This window comes from Manis pentadactyla, chromosome 7 (assembly GCF_030020395.1).
Source record: "Manis pentadactyla isolate mManPen7 chromosome 7, mManPen7.hap1, whole genome shotgun sequence".
Lineage (NCBI taxonomy): Eukaryota > Metazoa > Chordata > Mammalia > Pholidota > Manidae > Manis > Manis pentadactyla.
The window spans coordinates 143,406,711-143,432,326 of NC_080025.1; the positions used below are offsets into that span (position 1 = coordinate 143,406,711).

At 53.1% G+C, this 25,616-nt stretch overlaps 2 protein-coding genes across 14 annotated transcripts in view; both read left to right on the forward strand.

Moving 5' to 3' along the window:
- The window catches only part of REPIN1 (replication initiator 1), a 44,032-nt gene extending 41,129 nt beyond the window's left edge, over positions 1-2,903 (forward strand). For 6 of the 8 annotated variants that reach the window (XM_036899455.2, XM_036899454.2, XM_057504893.1 and 3 more), the window contains one exon: positions 127-2,903. In XM_036899455.2, coding sequence (XP_036755350.2) covers positions 127-1,853 — 1,727 coding nt within the window. In that variant the 3' untranslated portion in view covers positions 1,854-2,903. The remainder of the gene's footprint in view (positions 1-126) is intronic. The other 2 variants (XM_057504892.1, XM_057504894.1) reach the window with 1 other exon arrangement.
- A 3,329-nt stretch (positions 2,904-6,232) lies between these two features.
- Positions 6,233-24,793, forward strand: ZNF775 (zinc finger protein 775). Of its 6 annotated transcripts, none has more exons than XM_057504903.1 (3): positions 6,233-6,405; positions 7,704-7,749; positions 22,463-24,793. In XM_057504903.1, the coding sequence occupies exon 3, from the start codon at positions 22,477-22,479 to the stop codon at positions 23,983-23,985; it is 1,509 nt and encodes a 502-aa protein (XP_057360886.1). In that variant the 5' UTR covers positions 6,233-6,405; positions 7,704-7,749; positions 22,463-22,476; the 3' UTR covers positions 23,986-24,793. The 6 variants fall into 6 exon arrangements, with proteins under 6 accessions (XP_057360886.1, XP_057360882.1, XP_057360880.1 ...); XM_057504897.1 differs by lacking the exon at positions 7,704-7,749 and adding an exon at positions 15,134-15,213 and having other exon boundaries at positions 6,334-6,405; XM_057504898.1 differs by lacking the exons at positions 6,233-6,405; positions 7,704-7,749 and adding exons at positions 12,018-13,074; positions 15,134-15,213.
- Positions 24,794-25,616: the final 823 nt, after the last annotated feature.

Below are 25,616 nucleotides of genomic sequence, written 5' to 3' on the forward strand. Positions count from 1 at the left end.
GAGTAATCCAGATTCAAGGGCCCAAGGAGTTCAGAGGGGCGAGCTCCTCTCGGGCCTGGGACGGGCAGGGAGGAGCCAGGGCAGGATGAGTTGACCTCAGGAATGACTCTGCTTTTCCACCTTCAGCAGAGGAAGAACCCATGCTGGAACGCCGCTGCAGGGGCACCCTGGCCACGGGCCCTGCCCGGCCCAGGCTCTCTGGGCCCTCCCAGCAGTCCGCTCCAACCCCGGAGAAGGAGTCCGGCGGGCTGAGGTCACAGGGCACCTCTGTGGCCCACTCGGGTAGCCAGTCCCCCAGTAGGGCCCATCGCTGTGCCTACTGTCGAAGGCACTTCCCAGGCTGGGTGGCCCTGTGGCTTCATGTCCGACACTGCCAGGCCCGGCTGCCCCTGGCCTGTCCTGAATGTGGCCATCGCTTCCGACATGCCCCTTTCCTGGCACTGCACTGCCAGGTCCATGCTGCTGCCACCCCAGACCTGGGCTTTGCCTGCCACCTCTGTGGGCAGAGTTTCCGAGGCTGGGTGGCCCTGGTTCTGCATTTGCGGGCCCACTCAGCTGCAAAGCGGCCCGTGGCCTGTCCTGAATGTGAGAGACGCTTCTGGCGCCGAAAGCAGCTTCGGGCTCATCTGCGGCGGTGCCACCCCCCTGCTCCTGAGGCCCGGCCCTTTATATGTGGCAACTGTGGCCGCAGCTTTTCCCAGTGGGACCAACTAGTTGCTCACAAGCGGGTTCACGTAGCTGAAGCTCTGGAGGCGGCGGCAGCCAAAGCCCTTGGGCCTCGGCCCAGGGGCCGGCCCGCAGTGACGGCCCCGCGGCCTGGTGGAGACGCTGTAGACCGCCCCTTCCAGTGTGCCTGCTGTGGCAAGCGTTTCCGGCACAAGCCCAATTTGATCGCCCACCGCCGTGTGCATACGGGCGAGCGGCCCCACCAGTGCCCCGAGTGTGGGAAGCGCTTCACTAATAAGCCCTACCTGACCTCACACCGGCGCATCCACACCGGCGAGAAGCCCTACCCGTGCACGGAGTGTGGACGCCGCTTCCGCCACAAACCCAACCTTCTGTCTCACAGCAAGATCCACAAGCGATCGGAAGGGTCTGTGCAGGGCACCCCCGGCTCGGGGAGCCCCCAGCTTCCTGCAGGCCCCCAGGAGCCCTCATCTGCACGCACCCCGCAGGCCCCACTGAAATCTGCCCAGGAGCCGGCCCCGGCGCCGCTGCTGGAGCCCCCAGGAGAGCCGGCACAGGACCAGGCGGGAGCGCCCCCCTCCCTCTACAGCTGTGAAGACTGTGGCCGCAGCTTCCGCCTGGAGCGCTTCCTGCGGGCCCACCAGCGGCAGCACACGGGCGAGCGGCCCTTCACCTGCGCGGAGTGTGGGAAGAACTTCGGCAAGAAGACCCACCTGGTGGCCCACTCCCGCGTCCACTCGGGCGAGCGGCCCTTCGCCTGCGAGGAGTGCGGGCGCCGCTTCTCCCAGGGCAGCCACCTTGCAGCCCACCGGCGCGACCACGCCCCTGAGCGGCCCTTCGTCTGCCCGGACTGCGGCAAGGCTTTCCGCCACAAGCCCTACCTGGCAGCCCACCGGCGCATCCACACCGGCGAGAAGCCCTACGTCTGCCCGGACTGCGGCAAAGCCTTCAGCCAGAAGTCCAACCTGGTGTCCCATCGGCGCATCCACACGGGAGAGCGCCCCTACGCCTGCCCTGACTGCGACCGCAGCTTCAGCCAGAAGTCCAATCTCATCACCCACCGCAAGAGCCACATCCGTGACGGTGCATTTTGCTGCGCCATCTGTGGCCAGACCTTTGACGACGAGGAGAAGCTCCTGGCCCATCAGAAGAAGCATGACGTCTGAGAGGGCAGGGGCTGCGGAGGCCGGGGGGCAGAGGGAGAGTGGCCGGTGGCATTCTCCCGGCCCCAGCGCCCCTGCCGCTGCCGGTGGAGGGGCGGGAGGGAGAGGGCTGTGAGCTGGCCCCGGAGAGGGAGGGCCCTCCTTGCAGAACACAGGGCCCCGGCCTCCAGCTGGTGTTTGCTAAGGGTCCCTCCTGACCATCCTGTGCCCTGGAAAAGTAGCAATAGCAGCTCCACCTGTTCTTAGAGCCCCCCCCTCCAGCTGGAGAAGGCCCCAGGGGACAGGAAGACCCTTCTCTGGTGTTAACGCCTTAATGTCCTTGTCTTTTATTATGAGTTCCTTCAGCTAATTTTTTGGAAGTAGGTGTGGTACAGTCATTAGTAAACGAGGGCTTGGGAGGAAAAGTGGACCAGCTGGGTGCCTTTGGGAGAACCTGCTGGCCTTGTTAGGCAGCGCTTGGGTCTTTTCCAGCACCAGGAGGCAAAGCAGAGCTGAGCTGCTCTAACCTGTCCCACTCCGTCCCTTTGCTTCCTGCTGCCCCTGCACAGGCACCCAGATTTGGAGAGATCTGTCTGCTATTAGTGCTCGGCTTGTCCCCTTCCTCCCTGAGATCAACTCTCCAGGGCATTTCCCCTTTGGTCTACTTGCTTTATCCACCAGCACTTAGAGCATCCCCTGCCTATCAGCGGCGCTTGTCCAGGCTTTTTTCTGAACCCCCAACCCACCTCCTCCACTCCTTCAAGAAGTCAACGTGTGGAAAGGACTGCCCCATTGATAATGGGTGACAGATGATAGGGGTGAGTTCCCTTTTCAATATTTCTAGCATATGGATGCCCAGCCTCTGCTTGAACACTTAGGTGACAGGGAGTCCCCACCTTCTGAGGGTCTAGTTCTATTATAAGACAATTCTAATTGTTAGAAATTCTTCCTTATAATGAATGAAATCTGCTTTCCTGTAATTTCTACCTGTAGGGCCTTGTTCTGTTCTCTAACTAAATGGAACAACTTATCCTCCATTTCAAGCTAGAGAATAAAGAATTGGTTTTAGAGTCAGTGTCTGAGAAGTTCCTTTCTCCTGGGGGACTGTGGAATTTGGGTGACAAGCAACACACTATTCTCTGGGAAAGGGAGGGTTTGAGGGGGCTGTGGCGGCTGAATAACAGGCTAAGCGTCCTGACCTGTTGAGTTCCAATGCACCCTACCTCCATTTCTTCTCTGGGGTGGCCAGGCACTCAGCAAATGGGGCTAGTTTTCTAGGGGTTCAGACTCTGTAGGGTCAAGTCAGATTTGTTGGGTGATAGTTATCAGGAGGAAAAGGCCTGGTTTGATCCTGCCTGCAGTGCCTTCCTGGCTGGCCTGCTACAGTTCCCCACATCTGTTACTATGTGTGCTTCCCTGCCAATCTGCCTGTTATTAATAGGCCCTTTTCCTGCCAGTCTCAGTAATCTCTGCTAGATCCTCAGCACCTAGCACAGAGTCTGAGTCATAATAACTACAATTTATGTGAGGGGCACCTTGCAAAGAAGTTCTTTGCATTACCTCACATAGTCCTTGGGTGGTAGGTGCTCTTTTACAGATGAAGACGTGTTCAAGGTGGTAAAAGTGGTAATCACCAGAGGTGATTCAAACTCAGATTCAAATTCAGACTCCTAGAATCTGCTCTTGACCACTGCTGCATCTCTGCTGGATGAATGGAGTGTGCTGCTGCTTTGGAGGAAGGTAATTACTAAATGACGACTGTGTGCTTGATATGGATAGAGATGAAAACCAGGGGTTGACAAAAATAAGACCCAGGTCTTTACCCCTAAGAGCTTGCCTAAGTCTGGAGAGGACATATGTATGTATACAAATAATGAGAGAGATGGATGGTGGTGTGTTGGGCTCCAAGTATGTAGGATGGAAGCATAGTAATCTCTGCTAGATCCTCAGCACCTAGCAGAGTCTGGGTCATCATAATAACTACAGTTTATGTGAGGGGCACCTTGCAAAGTGGTAATCACCAGAGGTGATTCAAACTCAGGTTGGTCTGACTCCTAGAATCTGCTCTTGACCACTGCTGCATCTGCTGGATGGAGTTCTCATTGGTTTATGGTTTATGGGATTATAGGGCCACTTAAAACCTCAGTAACTGATGGCTAAGAGCCTGGAGGTGTTATCTCAAGAAAGCTTCACTTAAATATGTCTCTTTTAGGGATTCCAGGGCTTCAAGGAAATGGAAGCAATCCTTTTTTAGAGGGTTGGCCAGGAAAGTAGGTAAATGGTCATGACGGGTATAGAGCAGGAGACTGGGGATGATGGGGAGAGCAGAAGACAGGTCATCAGGAATCTGGAGTTAGAATTGGGGGCTTGGGGGAAAGTTTGAGGGAGAGGGAATCTGACCAGGGGTCCTGACTTAAAAAAAAAATCATTACCTTTAATGGAAATGCATGGTGTGTGGGAGGGCAGGCACTGAGTGTCCTCTAGTGCTGTGCTGCTAGTGCTTTTGGTAGAGATGGTGAGGGGAGGTCCACACCTCAGGGGAAGCCACAGAAGTGGCCTTGAGGGGCTGGCAAAGCTGGGACAGAGTGAACTTGCCTATGGTCCTTCCTGGGTCCCTCAGGGGCCCGGTGGTTCCCAAGTCCTCGCTCAGCATGCCACATGCGGACAGTCTTGAAGGAGGAACTGCCCGGGTTGGAAGGTACAGTGCTCTGCTGATCGGAGCTACCCTCCTATGCTGAAGAATCCAGGGTTTAATTTTTTTTTCTTCTATGATGATAAAACCATTAAATTATCTTGTCAAAATTAAACATTTTTAGATTTTTTTTAAACATGGAAGTCCTTCATTTCTCCCACCTACTATGTTTTCTTTCCATCATATAAAGAGTTTGAGGATATCCTAGACATTTTTCCCTGTGCACTTGCAAACATACATATGTAACTATTATTTTTTTGCTGAGCAGAAATAGGATCCCAGATCTATTTTTTCCTGTCTTCTTCATTCTTCTGCTTCATTCTTTCTGTCCTTGAAATACCCTTGGTCATGAAATGTCAGTCTAGAGAAAGTCTCACTCTGCAGAGGAGGAAACAGGCCCAGACAGCGGAGGTAACTTTCTCCCTTCTAGCCAGAGGCAGATTTGGAGTTAGAATACTAGAGTTCCACCAGCCTTTGTTGAACCTCCAGAAGTTGTAGAAAATAGAGATGAGTGAGACTCTTTTTAAAGAGTTGATGGCCTAGTGGTGTAAGGTCTCTGTATAGGGTTGTGTATTTCACAAAAGCTTTAGACAGTAGAACCAATTTGGTTCTTGCAAAAATCCAGTGAGTATATAACCAATAAATTGTTACCTTTTACAGATGACTACATCAAAGTCCAGGGACAGAAGAGTATCTTTTGTAAAAACCGCACATGAAGTTAGTGGCAAAACTGACAGAATCTTGGTGCCTCAGTATCTACTGTTAGGAGGCTGAACAGCAGCTGAGTACATGACATGTGTTCAGTTTGCAGCTGTTGACTGGTAATTCAGAATGAGGGCCACCAGTTTAACAGTAAGGTTTGTAGGAAGTCTCAGATGCCGGCTTGTTATTAACCTCATTGTGCCAAAGATGGTTTCTAAGCAGCTCAGGAAAGAATTCTGCCCCTGGGAGTTGACCTAGCTGGCCCCCTTTGAGGTAGCAATGTGAGGAATTTTATTGACTTAAATGGAGCATTTCCTTCCAGTCACAGATGGTAAAAGGGAAAGTACTCTTTTCTGATGGTCTCTGGGAACAGAAGACCCTACTTGGCCATCTGGAACCCTTCCTCATAATCAGCGGTGACACTCGACCTGGGAATGTAAGTAACCTCCGCAGACCGCCATTTCCTCAACGAGAGCGCGAGGGGGTTGAATTTAATGATGTCTATGCCTCCCATGGAGACGCGGGGATCTATTAACATGTGCCCACGATATGCCTAGGGCCGCGCGGGGTGCGGAGGGCGATTTCTCTCCTGCCGCACGAGACACGTAAACCTAACACGTGGTGTGCTGTAGTGCCAAGTGTCACCACCACGTCACTGTGAGCGCGGAGCGGGGTTCGTGCGTCTTGCTTCCCGGTTCCTGGTACCAAGAGCGGTGCGGCGCGTCACTGCGACGGACGGATAGTTGCCTAGTGTCTCGATCCATTCCAGAGGCGCGTCTGCGGGGTCTGGCGGGGAGGAGCGGGTGCCGAGGCGCTATCCGGTCACCAGCAGCGCGGCCGCGCCCTCACCCCTCCTACCGTTAGGGTTTGGGACACGGCCCCGCGCGGCGGCCAGCGAGTTATCGCCGTCCGGGCCCAGCGCGGCCCGGCTGGAGGCGAGGTTAGCCTGCCCATCCCGGCTATTGGTTCAGGAGAACAAAGGGGCCGCCCCGCGGGCTTCTCCGATAGGGCCGAGCTGGTCATCTGAGCGACACAGCCAGTCATACGGCGGGGTGGCCAGGCCAGCCAGCCAATCAGGGGAGCGCCCCGCCCCGCCTGCCCCAGGACTGGCGGGGCCGGGAAGTCCAGTGCCCAAGTCGCCCCGGGGTGGCGGTTCTCGTTAACCTTAGCCACAAAGTCAAGGTATTTATTCCCGTCCCTTTCCTCCGAGTCCCTCAGAATCCTGGGGGGAGGGGCGCGCGGAGGGATGGACCGTGCTTTGGGACCAGCTGCTCCCGCGCTGCCTCCACGCCGCCTCCACGCTGCCTCGGGCTGGAGGCGGCCTGGAGGCCTGGGGGTCCTTTGAGCCCCTCGCGCTGCGGCCCTGAGCTTCCCCACCCCCCACACAGCGCCTGGGAAAGGGGCCGGGGCCGTGCGTGGGAGGGGCTGCAGGCCGGTGGAGAGCAGGAGGGGCGGGGAGCGGGAGACTGCCCCCGGTACCTCGGCGCGCGCTTCTGCGGGTGCGCTGCCCGATGTCCGGGAGCTGTGTCAGCCTCGCCGAGGGACCGAGCTTCTGGAGGCAGAACCCCAGTGCTCGCCCCAGAGTGACACATAGTAGGTGCTTAATAAAGGATTGAGTAGGCGTAAGGATTGTGGGGGGGTAACAATGAGAGGGAAGCACCACAGACGCTGGAAGTGTGACTCCCTGAAACCTCCGTTCCAGGAAAATGGGCACAGGAGCCCAGCTCTCAGTGGGGCTGGGGGTGGGGCCTGGGGGAGTCTTCCCTGCAAAGGTGGGTATGGAGAAGCTGCCGCTCCAGCCCTCTGGGCGTATGGAGTCTGGAGTGTGTCCTGGTCAGACAGACCTGGGGTTGGGTGTGGTCAGAGTCCCGGAGGTGAGGCCAGGGATGCCCAGTCCCCCCGGGTTTTTTTGGGTCCCTGTGTTCAACTGTAAAATGAAGAGATTAGAGTGTATTCATCTCTTTCAACTCTTCAGGTTCCACGATTCTGTGCTTCTAATCCGTTTTGAACTTGCATTTCTTTTATTTAAATGTTCCTTTATGTAAGTTTTTATTAATGGTTTACAGCAAGTGGGACCCTGTGCTGTGTGTTGGTGAGAGAGAAACACTCCCTGTGCTAAGATGTTATCATCTTGTTGTGGAGACAAATTATTATTACACCATGTAGATGGCACACAGGTTAAATGGGGAAGGGCCATGTGTGAGCCTGGCGTGTCCAAAAAGGCTCCCTGGTCAAAGCAACCCCTGCTCTGGGCTGGGCAGAAAAGAGTTGGGTGAGAGTGTCCCAAGACCCATCCCAAGCATGTGGAGACATGGTAAGATCGGGAGCTGCACGTTAGAACAATGGGGCAGCAGAGAGAGGTGAGCAGAGGCCAGATTTTAAATGGTGTTGCCAAGAAATTTCTAGCTGAACCTCAAAGTACTGGGGACCTACTGAAGTATCTTAAGAGAAGTAGTAATGTGTCCAAATTGTAATTTTAGGAAAAGTGCTTTGAATTCTGGTTGGTGAATGGATTGGAGGGGCAAGGTAAGCCATAAAACCAGTGCAGCCTCCGGGTGAGAAGTGGTGAGGCCTGAGCTAAGGTCTCAGCGGTAGACAAGCCTGGAGGTACTGAAAACGGCTCTGCGACCACTGAGTGACCCGTGGATTGTGAGGGTTGTGTTCTGTCGTAGCAAAAGTTGGTGGTGATTTTGAAAGACCTGATGAAGACCCACCGTCCTGCGGGAGAGGCAAGGGATGCCGAGAGCAGAGTGCGGAGCTTGGTGGAGCTGGTCTGGTCCATGTGCCCGCCTGCCCCCCACCCCCTCCCCATCAAAGATGAGGTCCAGCTCTCTTTGAGGCCAGGAATGTCACTTCTGGGCCTCACTTTCCTCATCTGACAAGGGGGAAATCCTCCTCATCCTTCTAAGCGCCTTTGGATGCAGCAAGGGGTAGGGGAGTTTATAAATTAACACGTGACTCCTGTGGAACGTGCTCTTAGCAGTTGGTTTCATCCCTGTCTTCGGATCAGGCAACAGGGGTCCCCAGGCCCAACAGGCTCCTGAGCCTCAGGTTTGGGGCTCAGGAATGTGGGTGCTGCTCTCCTCTAAAGAGGAGTGGGTTAGCCAAGACTGGGGAGGGGATGCCAGGGGTGTGGGACGGGAGTGGGAGCAGGGAGGCGGAGGCAGGATAGTCCCAGCAGAGGCTCGCTTATCAGGCAGGTGGAGGCAGAAGTCCTTGCAGGAGGTGCCTTGGAGACTGGCCTCCGATCCGATGAGGGACCCCTAGGAGGTGGGCAGGCATGACCGGTCAGGGCCACCGACCTGGCTTCCAGGGAGTGCTGTGGAAGCACACTGAGGTCACTAAGCCAAGCCGTTCCTACCAGGGTGACCCTGAGGTACAGTTATTACGACAAGGGGAGCAGTCGGGGGCGATGATAAGGCAGGGATTCATCTTGCACCTTGTGAACATTGCTCAGAGTCCTTTCAAACTGTTTTCTCCCCAGCTCGATAGAACAGTTCAACACACAGAAGCAGGTATTATTATTATTTCCAAATAATAATTTAATGATTTCTGTGGGATGGTGGCCTGCCCTCTCCCCTTGCTTCCCACCTCTGTCCCCTCTCCTGGGACTGAAGAGTCCAGTGTTTGGGAGGCAGGTCTGAAGATGCTGGAGTAAAAGGGGAAGGGCAGGGCCTGGGTCAAGGGCCTGTGACAGTGGGGTGCACAGGAGGTGACCTTGGGGAGCAGGGGGATGGGAGAGGAAGATGGGGGGGTGGCGCTGGAGGGGCTGCAGAGGCTTGTGGGAGGCGTGGAAGGATGCTGGGTACCTGGGGTGTGGGATGGAGCAGGCCTCTCAGGGTGGGGGTGACAGTCACCTGGTCTGCACAGGACCTCTGGGCCTGCTGTCTGCCTGTGGAAAGCCAGTGTGGTGGGGCCCTGGCAGTAACTGCCCTGCATTTCCCGTACCATTTTAAAGCTGCCTGTTGTTTGTGTGTCCTCCTTGGTCATAAGCTCTGGATGAGAGGAAGTGTGAGGTCTGGTGAGGCTGGGGGCCTGATGACTGGAGAGAGAGAGCTGATTATCCAGAGGCCAGCCCCGAGGACTGCATTGTGCTAGAGTGGCCTTTGTAGGACTGGCCTTGGGGAGGACCTCATGGCTGTGGAGCTGGTCTCCTGAGACAGAGGCCATCCTCTGGCTCCCTGCCCCTAAGAAAGTCGAGGTGTGAGCTTCGGGCTCACCTGTGCTGAGGCTTTGGGCCTCAGAGCAGCAGAAGTGTCCAAGACTTCTGGTCCAGACCCATATCTGGGGCTCAGTCCCCAGCCCTGCTTTCCTTACCATGTCCTTACAGCCCCCCACCTCCACCCTTTAGGCCCTGCGCCCAGCCCAGAGGAGCCTCTCCTCTCTGCCAGGCCTCCACAGGGCCATGAAGGGTCCAATGAGCTGTCGTACCTGTACCTGGAACTGGGCTGCTGAGCACGCACAGTACACACTACCCATACCCTCTTCCTCTTGAGAGGCCAGCTCACATTGGGGAGCGGAGCCTGGCGTTAGTATGTGGGCTCTGGGAGCCTGCACAGATGCTGAAGGGGTGAAGGTTTAGGGACAGTGAGCCAGCAGTGGGGTGTGTGGAGAGGGCTTAGGACGTGCAGGGGTGGCTGGTTCTCAGGCAGTGGTCAACGGGAGTGGAGAGGCACTGCCCTTTGCAGGCTTCGGTAGGGCTGTGTCTCTGCTGACCTACTCACCTGATGCACCTAATAAATGAGCAGAGCAGATCTTTTCAGTCTTCTTCAAGGTGAGAATCTGAGGCCTAGAGGTGAGGTGATTGCCAAGGACAGCTCGGCTCCTAATTGGCAGTCCAGTGTGCATGGGACTGCTGTGTGGGGCTGGGGTCCTGGGGGGCAGCCTCGGGAGTGGACATCAGGGAGCAGCCTGGAGGCTCAGGCTCTTGGGAAGGACCTGCTGCCTCCCCCTGGGCTAGACGTCTCTGGATGTGCTGTGTGGGCATTAGTGTTTACATCGGTTTCTTCTCATATGCCTATGACTGTATATTGTAAATGAAAACATCCACTGATGTTAACTGGAACTGGTTTCCTAGCAGAGAACACCATTGTCTTGTCCTGAGGTATCTGTTGTTAGTGACCAAGGACTGGGGCTGGAGGAGCCCTCTCTCCAGTCCTCCATTTGTTTCATTCATTCAGTATACAGGCAGACCTCAGAGATAGACAGGTTCTGTTTTGGACCACCGCAGTAAAGCCAGTCTTTCAAGAAAGCGAGATAAATAACCTTTTGGTTTCCTGGTACATGTAAGTTATGTTTACACTACACGGTAGTCTGTTAAGTGTGCAAGAGCATTGTCTAAAAAAACTGTACATACCTTAATTAAAAATACTTTATTGCTAAAAAAGGCTAACCATCATCTGAGCTTTTAAAGTCATAAGCACTGATCACAGATCACTGTAACGAATATAATAATGAAAAATTTGGAATATTGAGAAACTTGCCAAAATGTGACACAGACATGCAGTGAGCAGATACCGTTGGAAAAATGGTGCTGATAGACTTGCTTCGTGCAGTGTTGCCACAGACCTTCAATTTGTAAAAAAATGTAGTTATCTGCGAATTGAGCCCTTCTGCACATTGGCTGGTCTGGGCCAGGCCCCTGCCTTCTGGGAGCCGCAGTCTAGCGCAGCACCACCCTGTAGAACTTTGTGAATGTGGCAGTGTTCTCTGCTGTCCATTATTGTAGCTTTAGCCACACGTGGCTGTTGAACACTTGAAATATGGCTGTGTGATTGAGGAACTGAATTTTTTATTTAATTTGTATAAATTTAAGTAACCACATGTGCGTATAGAAGCCAAACTCTTGAAAATGAGGGGCTGGTAGTTTAAGGCTTGGGAAGTCCCGCGTCTTCTCTTCAGAGGCCACATGGTCCAGGAGAAAGAGCTCTGGCTGGGGTAGGTTGGCCCCAGTTCCGTCTGGGCTCCAGTACTTCCTGGCTGTGTGACCTTGAGCAAACCCTGAACTTCTCGGAGCCGTGGTTTGTTCCTCAGCTGTAAGTGGTTGTGAAAGATTAAGTGGGCGATGCTTGGCTGAGCAGATGGTGGCTCTCTCCCTCTCCTTACTGGAATCTTGGCTGCCCACCCCCTCTTTTTATAGCCAGGTCAACTCGAGGTGTTCAGGGAAGCCCCCACTCCCCGCAGTGAATGAGGGTGGGAGGCAGGAGCCTGCGCCAGGAGCGCCCTGAGTGCGCCTGTGCCCCTGGCCACCCCTCAGATGCCATGCTGGGCCACAGCCCAGAGCCCTGCTCCCGGGGGTTTACCTGTGCGAGCCGGCACGGCGGGCAGGGGCAAGACGAGGAAAGGCCATGTCTGCCCGTAGGGGAAGTGGCACTACTGAGCAGTGAGTTCTGGAGAGGCCCAGGCACGCTGGAGCGTGGGGAGGTGGGAGGCGGGCAGGCAGCCATGCCTGGAGGACCAGGTGGGGTTCCAGGATTGAGGGTTGGGAAGGGCAGGCCGTTTGGGAAGCATGGCAGCCCTGCTGGTGTGATGGAGCCCAGGGGCAGGGGGAGCGGTCAGATTGGCATGGAGGGGGTACCTGCTTTCAGATTCTTGTCAGGGCAGGCATTGCTGGTATTGGGGGCCATGGGTTGGTGTGGGGGCAGGGGTTGGTATAGGGGTGCAGGGGTTGGTATGGGGGCAGGGGCAGATGCTGAGGATCTGGGGGGTTCATGGCTAAGAAGTGCCTGGGAGCTGGGCCTTTGGGTGGGGTTTGGGGAGATGCCACCCTTTCATGTCTCATCTCCTGGGGGAGGGTGTGTGACCCCAGGCCACTAGTGACAAAGGACACATGAGTCACCATCTACTTCCCCACTTGGGGCCTGAGTCTGTGAAAAGGATGTGCTGGCTGGTGGGAAAGTTGCAGAGGCCTGAGATTGGATGCCAGGAGACCTGGATGTGGCCTTTCTCTTTACCCCAGCTGCTGTCCACCACCCTTCTCGCCCTCAAGTTTCTGCTAAGACCAAAGCTCCTTTGTTACCTTGCCGTGCCCCCGGACCTCACCGCCTGCCGCAGGCCACAGTCCCTGCTTTGTGTGCTCTGGCAGTTGTCATGGCAGCTGCTCTAGTGGAGGTCTTCCTGTTGAGGGAGCTGTCATCGCAAAGGCAGCCTGACCGATCTGGGGCAGGCCAGGCCCAAAGCCAGATGCCGGGAGGGGGAGGTGACCAGGGCCTTGTCCTCCACATGTGCCCTTCCCTCCACAGAACTTCCGGGCAGAGAGGGAAAGGGTCGTTGGAGACTGGGGACAGGGCTCTGCATGACAGGCCAAGCCGCCTTCAGAGACCGGAGTGGGCGCTGTCAGGGGTGATGGATTGGCCCCCATTGCCGCCTGTTTTCTGGCCGGGGCTTTGCGCCTGGCAGCCATCTTATCAGAGGCTGAGCTTCTCCCAGGTCAGCTGAGCGATGTGTTAGGTGGGCTGAGTGGGTGTTGAGAAGGGACATGCCATGTGGCAGAGCAGGGGGGCAGGCACAATAAGAGAAGGGTAGAAAAGGCTCAGTCGGGGTGTGCCTGCTGGCTGGCTGACCTGGAGAGACATGGCCACAGGCAGTTTCCACTGCAGACACTTCCCACCTGAGCACACGGGTGGAGGTGGACCCTGAAGCGTGGCCCACTGCCCCCATTCCTGTCCTCTGAGCCTTGCCTCCTGTCCCTTCCCCTCTCATTTCTTATTGTGCTCAAGGGTCCCCTTTTGTGTGTCACTTCAGTGCTGCTGGACGGAGCCCTGTTTCCCTTGTGCCCAGGCTGTGGGAGTTGCTGCACTGGTAATTCACTGTGAATGATTCACCAGAAACTGAAGCCTTTCTGCCGCCTAGGTGACTTTTAGGTCCTCTTAGAAGGCAGAATAGATCGAGTAGAGCTGATCTGATAGGCCTTCAGGGGCCTCTGATGGTGGTGTGTGGAGTTTTGTGAATAAAGCCGAGTCCCACCCTCTGTCCTCACCCTGGACTGTGACCTGGTCCCCTGGCCCTCTGAGTTATTCCACACTGAAGTGGCTTCCCTGTTCACTAGTCCTCTAACCCTCTTTAGTTAGACATTGAATCCCACTGGTGAGAAGCTTGCTTGCGACAGAGAACCTGGGGGAAGAGGTACACGAGGGCAGGAGCACTGGCATCCATCGGGGGCCTCTTGCTTCGTCATGCCTTCCCCTCTCCTTGTCCCCCACCTTTTCTCTGCATTACAAGCAGGTTTTAGTGTCTGTAAGAAACCAGTGGGATGTGTAACAGACCCGTGTTGGGGAAATAGAATTAAAAACAAAATCTGCCAACTCAGTAAAACTCCCCACAAAAGTAGGAGAGGAAGAGAACAGTTTTATTACTGAGTAAGCATTAAATCAGAAAGAGATGCACATCAGGCAATCCACTAAGATATTGCAAAGATGGAGAGAAATCTTACCCTGTTACACAGGCCAGCAGACCAACCTGGTGCACACGTTCTCAAGATGAAACAAAACTAGTCCTCAGGTAAGAGGACTTACCTGACAGCACCATTTGTCATCAGTAGTTCACGCTAGATTCACCTGGTCACTGGAGTAGCTGGTCACCTTCACCCAGGGAGAAAATACACTTCTCGTGCCTTTATGACAGGAGGTGGGTCTGTAGCCTGGAGCCAGGTGCGCACAGGAGTCAGGCTCCCCCTTCCCCGGGGACTGGGAGGCAGGCCACTAGCTCCCTTGCCGTTCACATTCCAAAGAGATGGCATGGCTCCCAGGTCCTTGAGACAGAGTGCTGGGTTGTAAGCCAGCCAGAGGCTTATGTGGCTTTTAGAAAGATTTACATACATCTCAAAGGGATGAGATTCACATGAGAAAAATTCACAATGACCAGTTTTCTAAAGAAAATGCCCTAAAAGAAAGGGAACTCAGTCCACAGCACCAGTGTGGAGAATAGGAGCTCCCAGGCTGCCTACAGCCCCATCTCCGAGTGCCCCCCCCCCACCATGTGCTGTGTGAGGAGCCAGACCCCAGGCCCAGGCACTCAGCAGTGAACACGGACACTTCCTGTCCTTGTGACACCAGGGAATAAGCAGACAAGTAGCTGCCACGCCACGGAGGAACATGCAGTGGAGTCAGGGTTGTGACTTTATACAGAGTAGCCAGGAAAGGCTGCTTGAGGAGGTGACATTTAGGCAGAGTCCGGAAAGAGGCCAGGGGCCTGTCAGCCGCAAAAAGCTGGGGAAAACCCCCAGCAGAGGGACAGCCAGGTCAAAGCCCCAGGTGTGCCAGCAGCGGGACCCCTCCCCGGTCACGTTCCAGGCGCGGAATGAGCCAGTCAGGACATGTCCAAAGCCTTGAGCATTTAAAAAGATGAGTCCGCACGGGGAGCCAGTTAGTACCATCCCCCCTGCCCCGTGGACGCCATGTGTTCCTGCGTGGAGAGGGGCGGCCCTGAGGCTCCCTGGGTGGGTCTGTGCTGGCACATGGCAAAGGGCTTGGGAAGAGGGAGCTGGTGATTTTGGAGGGACAGTTCTGCCTTCCAGGGTCCCCTCACAGCCCCTTGGGTGGATGTGAAAACTTGAGCTTCCTGGTTCCCACGTGTGGCGTCTTTTCCCACTATACCTGCAGACGCTGGGTGGGTGTGCGGCTCTGTCCTGGAGTTAGCCTGGGATCTTGCCCAGCGTCCCCATCCAGCCACCTCTGTCTCGGAGCATTTCAGTGGCCCTCTCTGGCCTCCGTTTCCTGCTCATAAAATGGGAATTATGCCTATTTTACCTGCCTAGCAATTTTAAAAAGCCACGCACATTTCATTTCAACTGGGGTCATGAATAGAAAAGCTTTTGAAAGGGACAGTCTGTTAGGTGGTGGGAGGACTGGGAAACCCGGTCCGACCTTGTTCCCCTGGCCAACTCTCTGCTCTGCTCCCATCTCACCCACAGACAGCTTGACAGGGGGCCACCGTGCTGGGGCCGTGGGCGGCCTCCGGGGATGGACAGCGGCCTGGCTGGTGCCAGCGCAGGTAAGACAGCAGATGGACAGGTGGGAGCCTCCTCCGTACCCCTGGTGCTGTGCGTGAGTGCTGCCCTCCCTGGAGGTTTGGGGCTGCAAAACTGCAGGGTGAGACCCGGACACAGAAGGTCATGTCAAAGAATGGAACAAAGACCGACTATGGGAATTAAGGAAATGACGAAGCCCAGACATGACTCGACAGGCAAGGGAACACACGCACCATACCCACCATGTGGAAATTTGCTGATGGGGAGAGAGGTTAGGTGCTGGAGCAGGGAGTTGGTGGCAGTCACGCTCATCAAACATGGGACGAGCACTCTGGCTTGGGCATCTGTGGTTGGTCAGAAGAATGTCCTCAGTATCGTCCATTAAAACTTCCTGGGGTCGCTCAGCATTCCCACGCAGTCTGTGTCAGCTGATGTCCCTTAGAGCTGGATGGAGGGAATGTGGCAGTCGGTTTGGTGTCTCCCTGGCAGGTGCTGTGAGGGGAGAGTGCCCCTGTACTGTCCTGTGCGCCTGGCAGCAGCCCTTCCCTTTCTCCCTGCCTTCTGTCGCCAGCCCTGGTGCGGGTGTAGCCCGGCTGCAGAAAGGCACTGGCTCTGGAACCTGCCCTTCAGCGCAGTGGATCTGCTTCCTTACTTCCCCACCCCAGGGGAGTGGCCCCATAGACCCCTAGAGCCCTGTCCTCTCAGGATAGTAGTTGCAGTGGACCTAGAATAGAAAGATGGAGATGAAGAGCAAGAAGTAGGGTCAAAAAAGAAATGAAGCAGCAGCCGCAAGGGAGCGATAGGCTCTATGGACACTACACCACTCGGACTGGGTCCTGACGCAGACATCAGTGAGCCCGGCCGCCCCACCTCCCAGCCTGCTGCCCCCAGGGATCTGCCATTGAATACTGAGAGCGGCAGCCTTTCCCAAACCTTTCAGCAGAAGGACCTTCCTCCCAGGTACACTCAGAGGTGGAACCCTAACTCGGGTGTGAGAGATGGAGTCTGCCAAGGGTCCTTTCTCCCTGCTGCAGCTTCCGAGGTACCCTGTGGTCTTAGGGCTAAGAAGTGGGAATCACTGGCCTAGACCCTGGAGGCATGGAGACCCGCTTGGGAGGCAGCCAAAGTTTTCAGATAGTTGACAGTTTACCTTTTCTAAGCACCTTTTACTTTATGTGTTTTTTTGTGTGTGTATGTAGTAAAATCTACATAACAAAATTTACCATTTTGACCATGTTTAAGTGTACCATTTTACTTCAGTGTCATTAAGTACATTCACACTGTTGTATAACCATCACCATTATCTATTTTTCCAGAACTTTTTCATCACCCCAAAAACTCCATACCCAGTAAGCAATAGCTCCCCATTTAGCACCTTTTATCTGAAACATTTAGAATGTTTTAAAAAGTATCCTTTTTATGATGACTGAGGAGCAGTATCTCTGTGTCTCAGGACTCCCTCCACAGGCAGGCTGAGGCTTGTTACCTTTGTATTAATACCTGAGCCCTAAGGGAGGGGCCCTTGAGGACTGAGGGCCCACCGGGCTGGATGTCAGGCCAGGTTTGATCAGAGCAAGCTCTAATGAGTACCCTGTCACTTGGGGACAGTGATGTCCCTCTCCTTGAGTACATTTTGGACTCACTACCCGACCACCACTTTGGACACCTGACCCTGTTAAATCCTGCCAGCATTTCAGCACCTGTAGGGACATGGTCTGTAACCAGTTAAACTCATCACGCTGGGTGTTCAATACCTGCTGATACACAACTTAAGCCACCACTTTGAGGTTCAAATTATTACTTGGCTAAGATGATTTCTCACAACCCGTGCCTGGGGAGGCTTTACAGCTTTATTTTGCCAAGGAAAACTGGCCCCTTCCAGGTACTCCCTGTGTCAGCTGCCACCCCTGAGGGTCACCCCATCAGTCCCTGTGCGCTCATGATTGCCAGCGAGGCTGTGGAGCAGAGCAGAGCTCTTAGGCCCTAGAGCTAAAGGCCACCAGATTAGAGGGGAGGTTTTCTCTTAATTCTTAAAATATTTCAAAGATTTTAAAATCATAATACTTGAATATTCTCATAAAAATTCAAAGAATACAGCAAAGTGAAGGTCTCTTTTGACCTCTGCAGCCAGTCCTGTCGTCCATGTCATCTGCAGGGTGACCACTACCTTCGGTTTGGTTGGGCCGTCCTGCGCCCTGTGTATTTATGTACACAGAGAGGTGTCCTTACATTTCCATGAACTGGATTAGGTAATTGCTACTGTTTTTCAACTTGTTTTGTTTTCTTTAAAGGGTTTTGGAAATCTCTCACTTCAGCAAGTGTGGCTCTTCATTGTTTTAAATCATGGTGTAGTATTCCACATTATGAAAGGCGTGATAATTTTGTTAACCTGTTATTGATAGGTGATTAGGTTTTCTTTGTTTTGCTAATTACAGATAGCATATCAGTGAATATTCCTGGGCGTTCCTCTTTGCCTTCATATGTGAGTATTTCTCAGGGCAAACACTTAAGATTGAAATTGCTGGGTGGAAGGGGTAGAGGCCATACACTTTTCACAAGCACCGTCAAACCATCCTCCCCAAAGCCTGAGTTAGTCTGTGCCCCCAGCATGCCCACGTGTGTACTTCTTCTCCTACACAGTTGTATTCATGTGCCCTGTGAAGTAGGGATGTTACCAGTCTTCTTGGTATTTGCTGGCATGGTGGGTGAAAAGGTGCCCGCCCTATTATTTTGCATTTTGCTGATTACTAGTGAGATTGGACCTGTTTTCATCATATCTACAGGAGTCCTTCTGTACTCTGGATATGAATCCTCGATCTAGTCTGTATCTGCACCTGTTTTCTCCTAGACATGTGCTGTCCGGTATGGTTATCTAAATTTAGATCTAAACTGATTTTTAAAAAATTAGCTCCTCAGTTGCATGAGCCATTTCAAGTGCTCATTAACCACCTGAAGCTATCGTATTAGACAGCTCACATGTGAAACATTGCACTGTTGCAGAAACACAGCCCCAACTAGCATTTCTGTGTTTGTGGTATCTATTTTTTGCCATACAGGTGTTTTGCTTATGTTTGTGGTATCTTTTTTTTGCGATACAGGTGTTATAAACTTAATTTTTATGTTTTCTATCCTGTTTAAGAGGATTTTAGATTACCATTAGATTCTGAACAGATTCTCCTAACTCTTCTAATACTTGTATTTTCTTCTTTTAAACCACCACTTAAATCCATCTGATAGTGATTTTTATAAATGGTATGAACTAGGAATCTAACAAATATTTTTCCCAAGAAGGTAGTTGGTCCTAAATTAATGAATAGGCTGACCTTTCACCATTGACATGGAATGCCATCTTGTATCGTGTATCAAACTTTCCTTTTCCATTGACCTATTGTGTGTATTATACACTATTTAAATTACTATATTTAGCTTTTTTGTGTGTGTGTGGAAGGGAATCTGACTTACAGCCTCACCTCACCAGGCTCACTGTTGAGCAGCTGCATCAAAGACAACTCCATCAGTCCAGGCTTTTTTTTTTCATCATTGATATACACTCTTATGAAGGTTTCACATGAAAAACAATGTGGTTGCTACATTCACCCATATTATTGAGTCCCCCCCATACCCCATTGCAGTCACTGTCCATCAGTGTAGTAAGATGCCACAGAGTCCCTACTTGTCTTCTCTGTCCTACACTGTCTTCCCTGTGACCCCCCACATACTATGTGTGCCAATCATGATACCCCTCAGTCCCCTTCTCCCTCCTCCCACCCACCCTCCCCTGCTGCTGTTTTGTTTCTTCAGTTTTGTAGTCAATATTTTTTTTTAAAGGACTTTATTTTTTATAGCAGTTTTAGGTTTACAGAAAATACAGAGAATTCCCCTATAGTTCTCCCTTCAATTTCTCCTGTTAACATTTTACATTAGGGTGGTACATTTGTTACAACTGATGAGATTTTATGGATCCATTATTATTAAATAAAGTATATAGTTTACATTAGGGTTCACACTTTGAGTTGTATATTCTGTGGGTTTGGACAAATGCATAATGTCCTGAATCCACTATTACAGTGTCAGACAGTGGTTTTACTGCCCTAAAAGCTCCGCCTGTTAATCCCTTCCCCCCCAGTTCTCAACCCACAGCACCCACTGACCTTTTTACTGTATCCATGGCTTTGCCTTTTCGAGAATGTCAGAGAGTCAGAGTCATACAGTATGTAGTATTTTCAGACTGACTTTTCCTACTGAGTAATAGGCATTTACGTTTCCTAATGTCCTTTCATTGCATGAGAATTCATTTATTTTTAGCACTGAATAATATTCTATTGTCTGGTGTACTTTTGCTTATCCATTCACTTGCTGAAGGGCTTCTCTTGGTTGCTTCCAAGTTTTGACAACTATGAATAAAGCTGCTGTAAACACCTGTCTCCATGAACATCTGCTGTAGATATAAGTTTTCAACTCCCTTTAGGTAAATACCTAAGAGAGTGATTTCTGGATCATATGGTAAAAGTATATTCAGTTTTATAAGAAACTGATAAAACTGTCTTCCACCATTTTGCCTTTACACCAGCAGTGAGAGTTCCTGTTGCTCCACATTCTCGGCAGCATTTGGTAGTGTCAGTGTTTGGGATTTTAGCCATTCTAATAGGTGTGTGGTGGTAGTATTTTAGCTTTTTTAAAAAATTAAAGTATCATTGATATACAATCTTATGAAGGTTTCACATGAACAACATTGTGATTTCAACATTCACCCATATTCTCAAGTCCTCACCCTGCCCCCCCATGGCAGTCACTATCACCATAGTAAGATGCTATAGATTCATTACTTGTCTTCTCCCTTTAGCTTTTAATGTTGTATAAGCCATATTCTTCCTTTCTCGTATTTAGGACTTTTGGGGTGATTTATGTGTGTCATAAATTTTACAATTCACCAAATTTGGATTACACTGAATTTAAACATTGTGTTGAAGTGAAGAGCTTCTTTCCTTCTCATCTAGGAACATGATGTATCTCTACTTGCATTTACATTTTCTTTATTCCTACAATAAAATTTAATAATTTTTCTTTACAAAAGTTATGCATGAGTATTAGGTATATTCCAAGTTATTTTATAGCTTTTATTGCCATTTTTAAAAGTTAAAGGGTTTTTATACGTTTTTGTAACTGGAAATATTGCATAAACTCTTTTCTAATACTTTGTCAGTAGATTTCCTTGCATATTCCAGGTTAATAATTATCAGCAAATGACAGTTTTCTTTTCCTCCCCAATATTTATGTATATTTTTCTTTTTTTCCCTTATGCTTTGGCTAGTTCCTCAAGGACGGTGTTGAAGAGCGGCAGTGATGGGGCGCATCCTTGTCTTGTTCCTTGAATGGGCTACTCATCCTTTGCCTTTGGTTCTAACATTTGCGGCAGTTTCTGTGTAGCCCCTTTGTCAACCTAAGGAAGTGTCCTTAAATTCCTAGTTTGCTAAGTGCTTCCTTCCTTCTTTTTTTCCTCCACCTCCCTTCCATGATCTCCTCCCTTCTTCTCTTCCTCCAGATATGAGGTTGAATTTTATCATAAGACTTTTTTGCACATATTGAGATGGTAGAAGGTTTTTTACTTTGAAAAATTAATCTCATGAATCACATTGGGCTGTCTTTGCTTCCCTGGAGAAGATCCCAGCAAGCTCACGAGCCTCTGTTCTTCTAATACTGCTGAACTTGCTTTGCTGTTTTTGCTTGTTTGGTTTTTGCATCTACTTTTGAAGAGTGATAAACCTATAACTTTCTGCCTCTGCTGCCCTGTCTTGTTTTGATACTGGCTCATGCTAACGTGTAGCCTCCCTCCCTCCCTCCCTCTCCTAGTCACTGTCATTTTTAGGCGAGTTGGGAATAATCCTTCCCTTGATGTTTTTAGTAGAACCTGTTTATACAGTTGAGTGGCTTGTTACCCATTTCTGAGATAGAAGTTACGCTTTCTTTTCAGTTTCTAATAGTTTATATAGACAACTGTTTTCTAGCTACTCTTGACTCAGTTTTGTTAATTTATATTTTCTCACAAAGTCATCCATTTTATATAGATTTTTCAAATTGATATAACATCAATACATAGTATTTTAGGATTTTCAGAATCCTTTCTAAATCTTTGTGTTCCCTTTATCCTATAATATTTGCTTTTATCTTTATTAATTCCTTCTTCCTACTTCCTTTGGGCTTATTTTGTTTTTTTAATATTGAAACCTATTGTTTAGAGTTTCTCTTCTTTGGTCATAATTTTCATTTCACCTACTTTTTATCGAATGTAAACTTTTTATTGAAGCATAACACACAGAAAAACCCATAAGTCACAAGCTTTTTAAATTCCTATAAAGTGAAGACACCCGTGTAACCAGCACCCAAGCAAGAGAGAGCACATTGCCAAGCCCCCAAGGCCCCTCTTGCCCTTTCCAGTCACAGCGCCCTCTGTATGGGGCCGTTACCCTGACGTCTAACTCATGGATTAGTTTTGCCAGCCTTTGAACTCCATGTGAATGGAATCATGTAGTCTGCATTTAGTGTCCGTAGCAGACCTCTTCCATCGTGGCTTATGTCCATGAACTAGGGAAGCCAAGCGCCCCTGTAGACCTGAGCACAGTGCCAGGGGCAGGTTAGTGGGAGCATGTGTGGGACTTTTGTGGGTAAAGTGGACAGGGTTTAGGCCAAGAGTAAGCTCACACCTATTCTGGGTGCTTAGACCTTCTGGCCTACTTTGTTCTTGGTTGTCTTGACAGAAAGGTGAGGTGCCAAATGGGGTCCAAGCAGGTGGGGTGCTCAGGCATGGTGGCTGCTGCCCATGCAGGGGCTGGGCAGTGGTGTGGGACTTGGTCACTCAACCGCTGAGCGCTGGGCATGGATCAGGGGTCCTCCTAGAAAAAAGAGATATTTTACAACACGGCTGTTTTCTGCTTGCTGCCTTGGTGGGAAGACTTCATTGGTTTCTTTAATCTCCCTGCATCTCCCAGGCCTCAGGGTAGAGAAGGTGGGCCGGGGGTCTGTCCTACACAGCAGCCTTCACTTATTTTCCTTTCTTGCATTTTCCCTCTGCCAGTGCCCGTATTTATTGTCCTTTCCACCTCCTCTACTCTCCCCTTCCTGCCCCACCTCTTTCCTCTTTTCCCTTTTAATATCTTCCTTCCGCGTTCTTTTCTCCTGTCTGTTGTGCTCTGCCCACCACTGTCCTCTCTCTGCCCTTTCCCTCCACCGCGCCGCGCAGTGACGCCCGGTGCTCTCTCCCTTTGCCCCCGGCAGGAGATGGGCTGGTGATGAAGATCAAGCAGGAGAAGCCAGAGTGGCTGCTGCAGACGCTGGTGCCACAGGCCGTGCTTTCCGAGAAGGATAAGGAAAACATTTTCCAGCAGCGTCGCGGCCTCCCGCCATGCCAGACCACCGGGAAGCCTCGGGCCTTGGGGGGACAGGAGGAGACTGGGGGTCCCAGGTGGGCCCCTCCCACTGAGCAGGTCGCGGGGCTGGCAGGCCAGGCTCTTTCTGCCGGTGAGGGTCATTTTGTGTGCCTGGACTGCGGAAAGAGGTTCAGCTGGTGGTCGTCCCTGAAGATCCACCAGCGCACCCACACCGGGGAGAAGCCCTACCTGTGCGGCAAGTGCGGCAAGAGCTTCAGCCAGAAGCCCAACCTGGCCCGCCACCAGCGGCACCACACGGGCGAGCGGCCCTTCTGCTGCCCGGAGTGCGCGAGGCGCTTCAGCCAGAAGCAGCACCTGCTCAAGCACCAGAAGACCCACTCTCGGCCGGCCACCCACTCCTGCCCCGAGTGTGAGCGCTGCTTCCGCCACCAGGTGGGCCTCCGCATCCACCAGCGCGCGCATGCGCGGGACCGCCAGGGCGCCCGCCCCGGGCTGCAGGAGCTGCCCCGCGACGCTGCGGCCCGCAAGGGCTGTCGCCTGCTTCCAGGGCCGCCGCGGGGGCGCCCCGAATGGGCCTGGCTGGGGCTCTGCCAGGGCTGGTGGCGCCAGCCCGGGACGCGGACCGTAGTCCCCGCCGCCGCAGGCCCGGGCGAGCAGCGCCAGTTCATCTGCAACGAGTGCGGCAAGAGCTTCACGTGGTGGTCCTCGCTGAACATCCACCAGCGCATCCACACGGGCGAGCGGCCCTACCCGTGCCCCGAGTGCGGCCGCCGCTTCAGCCAGAAGCCCAACCTGACGCGCCACCTGCGTAACCACACAGGCGAGCGGCCGCACCCCTGCCTGCACTGCGGCCGCAGCTTCCGCCAGAAGCAGCACCTGCTCAAGCACCAGCGCACGCACCTGCCTGGTGCCCAGGCGGCCGCCTGCCCCAACTGTGGCCAGAGCTGCCCTAGCCGCGCGGCGCTGCGGGCCCACCAGCGCGCGCACGCCGCCGCCGTCCGGCCGAGGGCCGAGGAGCCCCCGGCGCTGTCGCCGCCGCGCAGCCACCAGCCGGCCGGCGGGGCTGGGGACGTGCAGTGGGGCCGCGCGCGTGCGGGCCTGGCCGCGCCCGGCGAGCAGCGCCAGTTCATCTGCAACGAGTGCGGCAAGAGCTTCTCGTGGTGGTCGGCGCTCACCATCCACCAGCGCATCCACACGGGCGAGCAGCCCTACCCGTGCCCCGAGTGCGGCCGCCGCTTCAGCCAGAAGCCCAACCTGACGCGCCACCGGCGCAACCACACGGGCGAGCGGCCCTACCTGTGCGCCGCCTGCGGTCGCGGCTTCAGCCAGAAGCAGCACCTGCTCAAGCACCAGCGCGTTCACCGGGGCGCCCTGGCGCCCGGTCCCAGCCCCAAGGACGGGGCGCGTTAGTGCTCCTGGACCCAGCGGCCGCGGCCAGGGCTTGTGGGGGCTGGGGAATGGCCCGGAATGGTGGCTTTCAGAGCCCCGGGGTAGACCCTGGCAAAAGGATTCAGAAGGCCAGAGAACAGAATTCCAGAGGCGTCCTAAAGGGGGCCCGTCAAAGGTCCCAGGGCAGGCTGAGGAGGTAAGAAGCCTCCTTACCCCGGAGCCTGGGAGTGTGGTCTGTATACCCCCGGAGAATGGGGGCTCAGGCCTCAGCACCCAGTGAGGGGAGGGGCTGACGGGGCCCCCGGGGAGGCTCCCTGGAGTGGAGAGACCCAGGTCTGGGCTGCAGCTGTAGCACCAGCCTCTCACACTCAGACTGCAGGATGTTAGGGGCCAGTCCTGGTGGGAGAGATGCAACAGACTGGTGCCAAGGATGCAGCCAGCAGCTGTGGCTGAGGAGGAGTGAGCATATTCACAGCACCAAAGACAGTGCCTGGCAGGTAGTGGCCATTTAATTCATACATGCTTTTGGAGGGTGTGAATGGCTCGACTGTCCTGAACCGTGAGTGCCCCACTGCCCAGGGTGCTGTCATGGTGGGCCCAACTGTACAACCGATATGTGTGTGACGATTGGACTGAGACCCAAAGGGTGGGCACAGCTGAGTTTGGGTAGCTTGGGGAGGGACCTGTAGCAAGAGAGAGCCCTCTGTGCCACTCCTACTCAGGTCCAGGGGCATTCCTGGTCCGTGGACCAGGTGGCTGACTGTCACCGACCTGGATCATTGTCAATACTGGTGTTGCAGAAGAGAAAAATAAAGGAGCGACTATCTCACATGGTCTCACTGTCCTTTCTAAGCTACCCTTTCCCTGGTCTGCATGTGCTCCGAGTGGTCCATTTGCTCCAGGACCAGGAACACAGCGCTTTGGCCATGAGCATAGCCACTCCCCATGCCCGGTGTCTTCTGGGAGTGGAGGCTAGTATTCCCTTCCCCTCTCCCAGACAATCTGATCTCTTCCCACATACCCTCAACCTCTGCTTCCTCCCTCCACCTCCCCAAAGGTCATCCCACATGCTCTCCCAAAGGAAGGTGCTGGGGCCCTGGTGCTGACAGAATGCAGGTCCAGCCTGGGCCTGTAGCCTTGGGTGGTGTGTTCCCACAGGAGGGGAGGGAATCGCAGAGAGGTGGGTCTTGGACTACCAGGGTTGGAGAGCCCAGAGGTGGGAGGACAAAGAGGGGGACCCTAGAATTATTCTAGGATGAACTTGTACCTGTCTGTCTTCCAGGAACCCACCAGCCTCTCTGAACTCAGAGAATCGTTACCTTCCCCAGGAGCAGCCCCATTTAGCCTGGCTTCTGGGGACCCCTCTTTGTAGGACTGTTTAATCTGTTTCATCTGGCAGGAGCTCCAATTGTAGGAGCACAACAAGGCACACGGAAGTGATCCAGCTTACCTGGGCAACACAGCACTGGTAATGGCTGGTGTTCAGCTGGGGCTGTGACTCCTGGTCTAGGTCTTTCCTCACAAACCATGGTGTACGCAGTCTCCTGCTGGGCGGGGTGTGCTGGGTTGTTACCACCCATCTGAGAGTTCAGCACTCAGGACCAGCAGGGAGCCAAATCAGAAGGGTTTTCCTAGGCACCCCCTCTGACCCA